General features: G+C 39.9%; 1 protein-coding gene across 1 annotated transcript in view; it reads right to left on the bottom strand.

Annotated features, from left to right (window-relative positions):
* cerk (ceramide kinase) overlaps nucleotides 1-8,802 on the bottom strand; it is a 49,743-nt gene extending 40,941 nt beyond the window's left edge. Inside the window, exons 1-2 of the mRNA XM_072241313.1 lie at nucleotides 8,481-8,802; nucleotides 413-544 (exon numbers count right to left, since the gene is read on the bottom strand). Coding sequence (XP_072097414.1) covers nucleotides 413-544; nucleotides 8,481-8,610 — 262 coding nt within the window. The 5' untranslated portion in view covers nucleotides 8,611-8,802. The remainder of the gene's footprint in view (nucleotides 1-412; nucleotides 545-8,480) is intronic.
* Between the last annotated feature and the right edge of the window lie 5,583 nt (nucleotides 8,803-14,385).

Below are 14,385 nucleotides of genomic sequence, written 5' to 3'. Positions count from 1 at the left end.
TAAGAGATGTGTCACTTTTCTTGATCTATTATCAGAGAAATGTCTGGAAAATGGACACGCTAGGCACAGAGCCAGGGTTACAAAGAGCAAATTTGCAATAAACATTATGATTGTGAAATTAGGTGGAAGAATGGAATTAAAAATATCAAGTCTTGAAGTTACAACTGAATTATCTGGAAGTATACAACTATATAATCATTTGTATTGATATAGATGTATCTTCACAGAATCTTGCTTAAAATATTTAAACAGAATGCGAGTCAAAATACAGCAGGAAGTTTAATATTAGATTTTTGCCCAGGCCTTGATTTTCAAACAGCTCTGTGTGCTATCATTGAAGGATTTTCCCCACCTCAAAATGGGAAATAGTAAAACTAGACAAATGTATTGATTGGAATATGGACAGATGTACCTGTGAAAGCATGGAACATTTTCTCATTGGAAATAGAAGGCATTTTTTGCCATCGTCTGCATTCTTTATTTATCACATCTACTTCAGTTTCACGAACAGCGATGATCTCAGGTACAGGCACAGAACATTTTTCTGCATGAAAAGAGATTACATTTTGTTAACATGCTTTTCTACAATATCATTGTATGATCAAATGTACACCACCAACTGCAATTAAATTTTGCTGAAGTCATTGATTTCTGAACATGCAACAAACAGAGAATCTGCCATCAGGGCATCAAAGTCCCCAAGCTACCAGATGATCAGACTTCTATTGTATTTCATGTACTCCATTTAAAGCTGTGGGCCACAAAAAAGTGTTTGATTTCTTCATAATTTTCTGCCATCAGGAAACAACTAAAATTATTGTTACTTTAGTTACATATCCTGAAAGAGGTCCACCATGTTTATGAATAAAAACAAAATAAACTTTGTTCTCATCCTCTCCTTGGCAGATAGACTGAAGGTAGCTGTTTTCTTGAATTAAAGGTGCAGAAGACTCCAATTGCATTGTTAGATGCCCAGAAGTTAATAATGCATTTATACCCCACCCATAATTTGGAGAGAGAAGAAATAAAGGCTCTTCCTGATAAAGAAATTGCTACCTTGGTTAACATAATGGCTGCTAGCATTGACAGAACAACTGCAGAGTCTACAAATGCTAAATGGAAACATCAGATTAACAATGTGACAGATATCAGATTTCAAGGTACATCAGCAATGCCTAAATAATAAATGCAAATGATCAATTTGGAACTCAAAATGCAGGAAATAATGTATAAGTATTCTAAATAAAAATAAATAAAACTTGGACGTGGTGACAGAATATAAAAACCACACCAAAAGCAACTGAGGTAGTTCAGTTTGAGTGAATGCCATGGGTTGCCCTCAGTCTGTCCACATTGGCTCCCTTGTTTACTGTAAGAACTCCCATAGTATTTTTAAACTCCAAGGTGAACATTAACCCAAATCTGATGAAAGGTCATGGAAGTGAAATATTAACTCTCTCCATACATGCTGTTTATGATACTGAGTACAGTGAATTCTGGTCAACTGGGACACATCAGGACTTGAACAATTCGGCCCATATCTGCCAGTGCCTCAATTAGCCAAAATTTCATGGATATATTTAAAAAGACAAACTACTGTTTAACTGAGTAACAAATTATGTATTTAAATGAAATGCAGAGCAAATTAGAACACTATCAATACTACTACAGCAGCGGTCCCCAACCACCGGGCCGCAAGGCATGCGCTACCGGGCCACGAGGAAACGATATGATTTGGCGATAGGAGTCAGCTGCACCTTTCCTCATTCCCTGTCACGCCCACTGTTGAGCCATTATGCATGCGAGGTCAACCCGCGCGTCATCCATTTCAGCGCGGGAAGGAGATCAACTCGAGCTTGCAAATGATGACGGGTTGAAAAGTATGTTTGACATAACATCTCTGCCGGCATTCTGGATCAAAGTCAAGGCTAAATATCCTGAGATAGTCAGGAAAGCACTGAAAACGTTGCTTCCATTTCCAACATATCTCTGCAATGAATGCAACGAAAACTAAATTGTGGAATAGAGTGGACATAAGGAACCCCCTTCGAGCATCGCTGTCTCCCATCACCCCTCGATAGGACCGTGTTGTTGCAGGAAAACAAGTATTCAGCCCAGGGCTCCCACTGATTTAGCAATATCGGTGTGTAGTAATGATTTTATATGTTCATACGAGGAAAATATGCGCTGTGTTTAATATCCAAACGTTACTTAAAATGTTCTGATGCTATTATAAGTGACTTATATAACCATATAACAATTACAGCATGGAAACAGGCCATCTTTGCCCTTCTAGTCCGTGCCGAACGCTACTCTCACCTCGTCCCACCGACCTGCACTCAGCCCATAACCCTCCATTCCTTTCCTGTCCATATACCTATCCACTTTAACTTTAAATGATAATATTGAACCTGCCTCTACCACTTCTACTGGAAGTTCGTTCAACACTTACTTCAAGCTCCCCTGTCCTCCCCTAATAATTGTCTTATCGCTATATTCATGCAAGGAAAATATGCACTGTGTATTTAATATTAAATTCGTTAGATAAACCCTTTTAGAAAGGAAATTGAGTGTATTAGCCACTTATCACCTATATTCCGGTCGTGATTAACACCCCCCCACCCGATCAGAATCGGCAAAAACGATTTTTAAAAAATTGGCGCGTACACACATGCACAAGTTACGCATGCGTACTGGTGCCTGCGCAAGGCTTCATGGTCTTTCTCGGGGTAAACCCAACGTATTTGACTGCTACTCTTGTACGTTGGCAACCCTACCTCCCACCCCACCGGTCCGCAAGAATATTGTCAATATTAAACCGGTCCGCAGTGCAAAAAAGGTTGGGGACTCTTGTACTACAGTACTGTAAAACTGTATTAGTTCCGAGGTTATCGATGAAGGAATTCATCCAATGCACGGCTGCGCATTTTTTTTGATGATTGTAAATGGGGGTGGGGGTCGACCCAGACTCCTATTACAGGTAATGGACTGCCTTTATGTGAAGGTTGCATCCTCCAAATCTTCATTTTCCTTCTAACATTCAAGTTGATTGTCAAAACCTTCAAATTCTTCCTAATTCACAATAATGAAATCATTTCTATTTCACTCCTGACCATTTCTGGCTTTTCCAGGATCGAATGCTTGAATCTGCAGTGTGCAAATCAATTCTGAATTGCCAAATATCAGTGACAGGAATTACTGCTTTTTGAACACAAACACACACAAATGACATTTAATAACTGTTCACTTTAAGCACAGTGTAATATCTAACAGCCACACGAGTGCATGAAACTGATGGTTAGAAACTGTTCAGCAACAGTCTCCTGTCCCAATTAAGGAGCACAATGTCACAAATAAACAAAGGAAATCCCGGCTATTTTCTCATTAGTTTTTGTTCTTTAAGAGTTGCGTCAAATAAGCAGTTGCCCTGACTAACCAAAGGCCCACTTAACCAGAATTCACTGTATTTTAACATTTGCTTCAATTTACAATTTCCACTATAAAAAGAGCATTTTGCTAAATCATTATTCATCAATATGTTCTCTACATGAGAGTAACTAATATGTAATGAACTTAGCTATTTAATTTCTTCTCATTAATGGATGCAAACACATTGGAGGGGTGAGTTGTGCAGCATGCTACTGTACTAATCAAAAATTCTGAAAGCACAAATCACTGAACAGTTCAATCACGGTGTTTTTGGACGGCAAAAACAACTGTTGATAGAACATTTTAAAAAAAACCAAAAGAATCAGTCATCACCCAAACATGCCAGACTCTTCCAATCCAATCAATTCAATCTCATATCTCTGCTCTACATCTGCAGCCATATTTATCCTGATATCTGTTCAAGCCCAAATGACTGCTTCCACACCCTTGCAGGCAGCAGGTCCCAGATCATAGCTTGTAAAGAGCAGAATAGTAGAGAATAAAATTGCAGTCAAAATCTGCTGATGTTTGCATAATGGTATACTAGAACTGCAAAAACTAAATGCAAGCCTTTTGCTAAGCATCCTACACCAGTAACAATATATTTCAGGCATCACCATAAAGGACATTATATCAGTGCAAGTATTGTTTACGATGGTGCTGCTGATACCCAGCAAATACTTATCACTGGCAAAATACATTAAAAACTACTAAACATCTTATTAATAACAATCACTGCTAACAAAGGAGAGAGACATGCAGAGGTGAGTTGAGGTGCTTAGAAGCCGAGGCAGAGGTGGCAAAAGGTGAAGGCAAGGAAATTCCCGAAATTTGCTTGACACAAGTGCTGAATCAAATTGGAAAACTCAGTTAGGGGCCAAACCTTGATGTCCGGGTCCAGGCCCCAGAGATGTCCAAGAGCGAGGATTAATTTAAGTGCTGGGCCAAATTGAAAAGGTCAGGGTGTTGGGTTTGGAGGTGGGATATGGGCCTTTTCTGCTCGCTGCTCTACAACATTTATTCAGCCTTGTGCAGAACTGTGGCTCTGGCTTGCTGTGTCTGCAGTGATGCTTGGCTTCATGTCTGTGGTCCCACGATGTTTACTCAGTTCTGTGAGGAACTAAGGCTGTGGCCTGCTCCAGCTGCAGTGAGGCTGGCTCCATGTTTTTTGTAAAACTATTCTGTAAATTTTGTAAAAGTATTCTGAATACTATTTGCATTTTGTCCGCAGGATTTTTTTTTCCTCTCTCTGAAGAGTGGGTGGGTTGACAGACTTTTTTTTTGAAAGAAGTCTTTTTTGGGGTTTCTTTGTTTTGTGGCATCCTGTGAGGAGATGAATCTCAAGGTTGTTTAATGTACACACACTTCAGTAATAAATACTTAGAACTCTCTCCCCCCACCCCCCCAAATAGGAACCTCCTTTACTACCAAAAATATTAAAAGCCATTTTTACAACAGGGAATATAATTAAAATACTTAAACCACTACAATACTTCTTACAGATTATAGCTACTTTGTCTCAATAAGAATTCTAAGCGATAACTGAATAACAGAACATTAATGGCCAGTTTAAAAAAAACAGGATGTCCACAATATTTTAACCAATAAGTACTTTAAATAAATGAATTATAAACTGATTAGTCAGCTTAACTACTGCTTTCATCTATGCAGAAAAAAATAAGTGGAGCTTTTATCTAAAAACATGCCAACTAAAACAACCTAATGAAGACTTAAGCTTCTTTGAAAATGTTGGTTGAGGGAATCAAAATTGTTTTAAACATTGGAGATAACTCCTTGCTCTTTTTCTTGTAAAAGTGCCTTAGGATATTTTGCATCCCCTGGGAAAGCAAACAATCTCTTTTTAATGTCATGCACAAAATATGGCAATGTTTCAAGTGTATCAAACATACATAGTGAATTAGCGGAGTTTTTGATAGAGTCTCCTCCAAGATGACTACAACCTTGTTGTGCTTTGGAGGTTTGCATGCCTCAATGATCTAGAGAGCTACATTGGCTGGAGTCAGGGTTTTGAGCTTTGGCTCTTGGTCAGGTCACCCAAGCCAAACAGCTCAAAGGTTAGAGGGCAGATTAAGAATGGCCCACTGATCTTCCAAGTTCTGGGGATCAGCTCAAGGCTAACAACTCTGACCTTGATTGGTAAAACAAAATTGTTACAGGAACAGCAATGTAGAATTTTTCTACATCTGAGTGCGACAGTATTCCTGAGTCTCCACCCGGGAATTGCCACGACTGACAGTAGTGAAAACCAAGAGGAAACTGCTGGCGTGATGAAGAATGCTCTGAACGTCAATGAAGATGGAGGACCTTCATTGCTGCCCTAAACACCAGTGGTATAACAGGCAGCAAGTTGACTGAGACTCTAGAATAGGCATTTAAATATCCTACTGGGCAAAAATATGCTTAACTGTGCTACAGTTGACAAAAGGTATTTCACAATATTTTACAACCAGAAGGTCTGTTCTTTACCTTCAAACTTATAATGCACCTATGTACAAAATAGACTGTGGGATACCACAAACCTGAAATAAGGGAAGTTTATTAATCCCACACAAAACATTAATTCATAGAAAAGTAATAAATCAAAATGTTTTCATAATCATGTTTATTCAGGCAAGCATTCTATCAAATGCAGTATGTTCTAGTTTAGTGCAGAAGTATAGCTTGTATGTACTGCAGGAAGGTTTTGCGTACCCAAATTTATGGAACCAATAAAATAATTTACTGTATTGCTTAATTGATCTAGTGCCTTCAGAAGTGTATTTATTAGGGGCAGGTGGTGAACAGCACACTGAGCTGCAGGTGGTTTTTTGCCCAGATTCCATGATAGCTTATTGCAAATCATTGTACATGGCTAAAATATGTTTGTAAAAGTAATTGCTTTAAACTACACAATATAAATAACAAAGTAGTTGCCTTTTTGTAGTATTCATGCATTATTGAACTTTAGGCAAATGAATTTTTCACAACATACAATGTGAATATAAACTGTACAAGGTTTAAAATGTGGACTCAGCCACTTACAGATTGTTCACATGAAATGAAATAACGTCCAAAAAGCATTCTTATTCACAGTGGAGTGTTAGTTATTTGGAGCAAATGTAAAATTTTTATTATTATTGTAATTGATCTTCATAAAACTTAACTGGACAATGTGCTGACAAAAGTAGATTGATAAACTGAATATTTAAACTCTTGATGTATTTGGGCCAGTCAGTACCCAAACACCAGAAACATTCATCAACTCTACAAGTCACGTTGCAATGATTTGCCTGGGTTACTACACTTCCCAATGCCACAACTTCAGTCCAGTGGGAATACCACTGTCAGCAGGTTCCCCTTCAAGATGCACACCATCTTGAAATAGAAATGCTATCCTGACTTTGCTACTGGGTTTAAATCCTGGAATTTCCTACCGACCTTTTCAAACCAATAAATACCAGAGCATTCTAGATAAACATTGTAGTTCTTCTATTTTAGATTGGAATTAATGTCAGGACATGATAATGCATACTTAGAAATGTCACCAATTTATCTCAGTGGATCAAAGAGAAAATATTTCTGAATAAAACTTGCATCTTGCAAATAACTGCAGAACAAATGAAGTGAATTCAAGCAAATTAGTTGTGGAAATTTGGTGTGAATTCCTGCATTAAATTATGGTCAAAATAGGTAGTTCTCCTTCCTTTATTTCAAATGTTTACTTCTTTAAAAAAATCTTTCTCCTTGTCCCTCTCTCTCTCCCACCCAGCCACACACAAAATATTGACCTGACAATTTATTTTTTCAGGCAGCGGCTTCTCAGTGGTTTGCTACTTCCACCTTGCACTTCTCCATTAGAGTTACATTAGAGACAATAATGAGCCACTTTACATAAACTGTCTGGAAAACAAATCTAGGGCCTTAATGGATTAAATGGCCCAGTATGCTGAATTACTGAGAGAGCTTTTAGTCTCTTCCTGAGTAGAATCTGATGATTCATCCAAGTTAGTCAACATGAAAATATTTTGTATAAAACATTTTAAGGCCATGAAATACAATTTAGAAACTAAAAAAGTTCAGTTTTCATTTACGAAACATTTATACCTATGTGAAGTCAAAATCCCCTTATGCTCATGCAATATATAGATCAAATGGCAGCCATTCAGAGCCAAACATATTCTGATAATTAAAACATTTATTTTTATCTACTGGCTTTGATCATTGGCAACACTTCATCATTTAGGGGATGAAAAATACAAAGTGTTGGGTGTACTTGGTAGATCAAAGCGTTAATTATCTCGTTTTTATTTATAATCATTAATCTGCTTTGCAAAGTGTAGAAAGCTATGCAGGCAGCATGGGAAGCTAAAACAAAGGGAAACATGAAAGAGCATTTTAGATTGAATCAATGTATTCATTGTTAAGTAGAATATTTTGGAAATTAATGCAAACAAATGTGGAAAATACAGCTGATATTTGCACTGACGTGAACTTCTTTGAAGCGCCTAAAGTTTCCTAAGCTGTTATCCAAGTATACAGTGAGAACAAAAGCAATTGTGAAGTGTCATTTTGGGTTCACGAGAGAGCACTGAAGCCAAAAAGCGCAACTGAAGCAGAAACATGAGGAAGTTGGAGCGTACTCAAAGTTCATGGAATAAAGTCCATTTATATTTATTGCCCACTTTAAAACACCAACTTTACTGCTTGATGATGGGGATTTTGAAGCTTAACACTTAACTACAGGACATTCCAGGCATCTCCATCCATTTTTGTTTGTTCTCCACAGAAAGTTGACATGGAGTTTCAGCCGATTTTCCCGCTTCCCACAGGGATCAAACATATTGACTCCCGGTCGCTTGCACTTATTAATAAAATGAAACACTACTTCTTTTGATTATAAACAAGTCGCCAACAGCAACCTCGCTCTCCCCACACCCCAAACCTTCCCAATCGAGTAACAGCTGCTCAACGTTCCCCTACCGTCCCGTCGCCGACAGGCACCGATACCTACGAGGGTGGGAGCTCAGTGGCATCGGCGGCTGGCGACTCACCTCCTCCCGCTGACGAAGGCTTCCTCGGCCGCAGCGGCTGCCAGGAGAACACGGACTTGGTTAAGGTGACTTGGAATGGTCGGTCATTGACCAACAAGTGCGAGAGCAGCAGCGGGGGGCACCCATCCATGGCTCGCCGGCAACGATCGTCACAGTTTACGACCGATGGCAGTGACCTTGTGGAAAGGGTGCGAGGCACCGGCTTGCTTTCACTGTCAAGAAGCGATCATCGCGAAACTGCTTCCGCCGTCGCTCCCGTTGCCCTCAAGCCGTTCTTCCAGCGGTTTCCCACACCGTCCTCGCCAGCTCCGTTGGCGACGGCCTCACGTCATCACGCAAACTCGTAAATGAGCACGCGCTTGGCTAACTGCCTTCGGAGGAGGGGCTTGATTTGGAGGCGGAGCTTGAACTGAAGACGAGTCTGATCCTCAAACAACCTTGGAGGTGGAACTGGAGGTGCTACCTGAACCCCAGCTAGTTGGGTTCTCTTGCTAAGGGATGGGTTGCAATGTGGGTAACCTGTCAGCTAATCATCATCAGGTGCCGTGCCTAGTTTGAGCTTTAACTGCCATGGCCCACACACTCCTGTTTCGGGTCAAGCGGATCAATTCATTGGTATTCATTTCCAATTCTCTGGCTGCTGTCTCCATCATCATTTGTCTTTTCTTCCTCTTGCTTTCTTCCCTTCAATTTTTCCCATAATTACCATGCATTCTAACTCCTCTTTCCTAATCACATGTCCAATGAAGTTTTGTTGCCTTTTCATGATCTCATACATTATTTCTCTTTTTGTTTTTGCTCTGTTCATGACATCCACGTTAGATATTCGTTTCGTCCATGATATTCTTTGCATCCTCTTCAAAAACCACATCTCTGCTGCTACAATTCATTTCCCATGTTACTAGATATTGTCCAACATTCTGAGCCATATAACATAACTGGATAAATGTAACATTTCAGTACTCTGACGTGGGTTGTCATGCCTAGTTTAGAATTGGTCAGTATACTCTTCATTTTCGTAAAGGTGTCTTTTGCCATCCCTATTTTTCTTTTGATGCCCAAGTCGCACCTGCCGTCTGATATCACCCAGCTTCCTTAGTAAAAGTTCTTTACTTGTTTTATATCTTCCCCGTTTATTCTCAGCCTGCAGATAGGATTCTCCTTCTTTTTGGATATCACCATACATTCTGTCTTTTTGAAATTGATAGATAGGCCCATTTTTGCACTTTCTTCAACAACTATATCAATTAAGTTTTGTAGTTCTTCCTCTGTACTTGCAATTAACACAGTGTCATCTGCATATTGGAAATTATTGATGTTTTCACCGCCAACTTTGATTCCCAAGATGTCTCTTATTTTTTGTGATATTGTTTCACAGTACACATTAAATAAATCAGGGGAGAAAACACCACCCTTGTCTAACGCCTCTCTTGATTTTCGTAAACTGACTCACTTCTCCATCTATTCTTACAGCGGCAGTTTGTTTCCAGTACAGATTTCTGATTAGGTGGAGGTCTTTCGAATCTAGACCTAGAGTTTTCTGTAATATTTCAAATAACTTAGTGTGCTTCACTTTATCAAATGCTTTTGTGTAGTTGATAAAACAAACAAATCTTTTTGCACTTGAATAACTTGTTCTGATAGTATCCTTAACATCAATATTGCGTTTCTTGTACCTTTGTCTTTCACAAAACCACATTGTTCTTTGCCTATTTCAGCTTGTATCTTACTTTTAGCTCTTGTCATCAAAATTCTTAAAATGTCAGCTGATAGGAAAGTTTATTTTGCAGTCAAAAATACCCTAACCACCATCATTTATGTCTGCTTGTTACTAAGTGCAGCTTCTATCTTAAAGTTCAGCAGGTCAGGCAGCATCTGTGGAGCAGAAGACAAAATCATTGAAAGCTCCAAAATCTAATCTGGCAAGTCATGAATAGTCTCCTCATTCACCCACTTCTGGATTTGCAAAACTATTGTAATTGTGCCTGCAGTGGTTTGGTGAAATGGCTTTTATCAAGACCAAATATCAGTTTTAAGATACCAACTCATTACCTTTCTCTGAACCATGACCCCAACAATGAACATAAGGCTGTTGTCTTCCAGAGAGTAACTGAATTCAATTTTTTCTCATTTTCCAGTGTCTCAATTCCTTTTGTGCCACGTCCCCAAACGTACCTTTTCTCCCACCACCCCAAGATTTACAATACTGTCTCAATGGATCCAGTATTTCATCACTCTGTTGTGCTACATAACTACACCAATGCAGAGGAGGCTGCATCGGGAGCACTGGACACGATAGAAGTCTCTAGCAGATTCGCTGGTGAACTGTTGCCTCACCCGGAAGGACTGTTTGGGGCCCTGAATGGAGGTGAATGGGCAGGTGTCGCACTGAGACTGCTTGCAGGGGTAAGTGCTGGGGGCGGCGGGGCGGGGCGGTTAGTGAGTAGGGGTGAGTGGATGTGGGAATCATGGAGGAACTATCCCTGCGGAAAGCAAAGAAAGCAGGTGAAGTGATGATATATTTGTTGGTAGTACTCCTTTGGAGATGGTGAAGTTGTGCAGGATGATGTGTTGGATGGGATGCCCCCTCTCTGAACTGGTACAACTAGTATATTGATGACAGCATTGACTTGATTCACGAATTTGACAGCTCCAAATTCGATGTGTCACCTGAATAGTCGTGGTCTCTGTCTGATCCAGACAGCCCATTTATTCTCTCCATCCTTTCCGTCTCTGCAATTTAACATATTTCCTCAGTGTAACTGATCCAGTGAAGGAAGTGAAATGTTAATTCTAATTCTGTCTCCACAGATGCTCTCTGTCTTGCTGGGTATCTACATCAGTTTTTGTAACAATCATTTACCTTTGTTGATAAAAGCTATTGTGTGCAATTATGGTCACCCAATTACAGGAAGGAATTTGGGGATTTGGAGAGAGTGCAGAAGCTGCTGCCGGGTGAGGCAACACTTCACCAGTGAATCTGCTAGAGTTGTCTATTGTGTTCAGTGCTCCCAGTGTGGTTTCCTGTACATTGGTGAGACCCACCATTGAGGAAGTGTCTCAGCCCAAAATGTCAGCTGTTTATTCATTTCCATTTATTTCCATCTGTAAGAGAGAGTGGACAAACTTGGGTTGTTTTCTCTGGAGCAGCAGAGACTCGGGGGAGATTTCATAGAGGTTTATAAGATTATGAATGGCATCGATTGAGTAGATAGACAGAATCTTTTTCCCAGGTTTGAAATGTCTAAGACCAGAGGGCATGCACTTAAGGGTATCAACATCTCTGAAGATCTATCCTGGGTTCAACATTTTGATACATTATGAAGAAGGCATGTCAGTGGCTATATTTCATTAGGAATTTAAAATTTGGAATGTCACCAAAGACTCTAGCAAGTACTTACAGATGTACCATGGGGACCATGGTCTGGTAAGGAAGCATTAGTACACATGTGACCCCACCATTGAGGACAATTTCAATTGGCGATACCTCAAGAAGTTGGCATCAAACATTAAGGACCGTCACCATCCAGCACATACTCCCTTCTCATTGTACCATCAGGGAGGAGGTACTGGAGCCTGAAGACACACACTCAATGTTTTAGGAACAGCTGCTTCCCCTCTGCCATCTGATTTCTGAATGGACCATGAATCCAAGTGCACTGCGTCACTTTTTGTCCTCTTTTTACACAGCTTATTTATTTTTAAAAGTATTTCTTATTGTAAGTTATAGTAATTATTTTGTATTGCTGCCGCAAAACAACAAATTTCACAACATATGTCAGTGATAATAAATCTAGTCCTGATTCTGATTCTGATAACCAGATTTTTATAGAGCTGCAACATTACCTCATGGCTCTAGAACTCAATCCCACAACTAATGAATGCTATGTTCCTTCTTAACCACCCTACAATCTGCACAGCAACTTAGAGAAATCTGTGGGTATTGTCTCAAGATCCCTTTGTTCCTCCAGACTGCTACAAATCCTGCCATTAACCCTGTTATCTGCCTTTAAGTTTGACCTTCCAAAGTCCAGTTCTGCATCCTGTCAATGTCCTGTTGTAACCTTTTACAACCTTCTACACTATCCACATCACCTCTAACCTTCACGTAATTACTATCGTTCTCTGTAAAAAGCCTACTGTACGTCTGGCAACCCCCTCCCCCCATACTTTCCTCCAGTCACCTTAAAATTATGCCCTCCCATATTAGCCATTGCCCTCCTTAGTAACCCACCCTTCCACTTCATCATCTGTCATTTATAAAATTCAAAAAGAGCAGGTGTCTTGAAACAGATTTCTGCGGAACACCAGCAGTCATGGTGTTCATGCAGGCAAAATACCTTCCATCTACTACAGCCCTCTGCCTTCTGTGGGCAAGTTAATTCTGAATCTGCCAGCCAAATTTCTATGGATCCCATGCCTCCTGACTTTCTGAATGAGGCTATCATGGAGAATCTTGTCAAACAATGTACAATAAAATCCATATCCACCACATCCACTTCCCTACCTTCATCAAATTGTCTTGTCACTCCATTGAAGTATTCACTCAGGCTCATGAAGCATGATCTGTCCAATGCTGACTATCCCTGTTCAGACTATACATCCACAAATGCTTATAAATCCTGTCTCGAGGAATCCTGTCCAATATTTTTTCCGCCACTGATAAAAGGCTCGCCAATCTAATTCCCAGGATTACCCCTATTATCTTTCTTGAACAAAGGAATAACATTTGCCATCCTCCAGTCTTCTGGCACTACTGCTGTGGCCAGTGAGGATGCAAAGGTCATTAAGTTCTTCCCTCGCTTTCTGTAGTAGCCTGTGATATATCTCATCCAGAATATGGAACTTATCTATCTGAATGTTGTAGAAAAGTTCCAGCACATCCTCTATCTTAATGTCAACATGTTCCAGCATGTTCTACACTGTCTTCACAACTGTTAACATCCCTCTCACTGGTGAATACTGAAGCAAAGTATTCATTAAGGACGTCGCCTGCTTCTTCCAATTCCAGGCACAGATATCCTTTTTTGTTTCTGATGTTCACTCTACTCATTCTCCTGTTCTTCATGTATATGTAGAATACCTTAGGATTTTCCTTAATCCTACTCAGCATGGCTTTCTCATGTCCCTTTCTATCTCTCCTAAATCCCTTCTTAAGCTCCTTTTTAGAGCTCTGTTTGATCTTTGCTTCATAAACCTTTAGTACTCTTCCTTCTTCCTCATGAGGAGGTTCAATGAGCTGATTATCCCGCTCCTGCTTCTGATTTGTATCTTCTTATGTTCAAGACCCATTAACACCATTGATTAGAATTAATGCATACTGTGAGAAACTGTGGACTAGAATGAGAACCTCATTAAACCACATAGACCATGGAGCTCTCACCACTTAATTAGATACCTCTCCTCTCTGTTTTCTTAACCCTCAGCCCATTTACAGACTAAACATCCGTCTAGCCTTGCTGTGAAATATGTTTAATGAATTGGTCTTAACAGTTTCGTGAACTGAAGAATGCAGAGGTTTACAATCCTCCAAGAGGAGAATTTCATCCCTGTCACCATCTTAAATGGATGATCCCTTAACTACATTTGCTCTCTAGTTATAGATTCTCTCGTGAGATGAAACATTTCATTGCCATCTATAGTATCTGTCGTGCATGCTCAAAATATTATGTTTCAAAAAGATCACCTCTGAAAGCTGCACAGGTTGGTAGGTGGTATTGAAGTCAGTTCAGATGAGCAACAACATCTCCTCCACTATTCCCCTCAACAGAAGCACACTACAAGGCTGCTTGCTTAGCCCTCTGCTCTACTTGCTTTGTGCTTATGACTGTGCGGCTAAGCACTCCTTCAATGTCATATTTAAGTATGCGGTCAACACCACTATTATAGGTTGAAACAAAGATGG

Source organism: Mobula birostris, chromosome 23, assembly GCF_030028105.1.
Source record: "Mobula birostris isolate sMobBir1 chromosome 23, sMobBir1.hap1, whole genome shotgun sequence".
In the NCBI taxonomy this organism is placed as follows: Eukaryota; Metazoa; Chordata; class Chondrichthyes; order Myliobatiformes; family Myliobatidae; genus Mobula; species Mobula birostris.
Note: the sequence above shows the minus strand (reverse complement) of the source record. Positions and strands in the feature narration are given on the sequence as shown.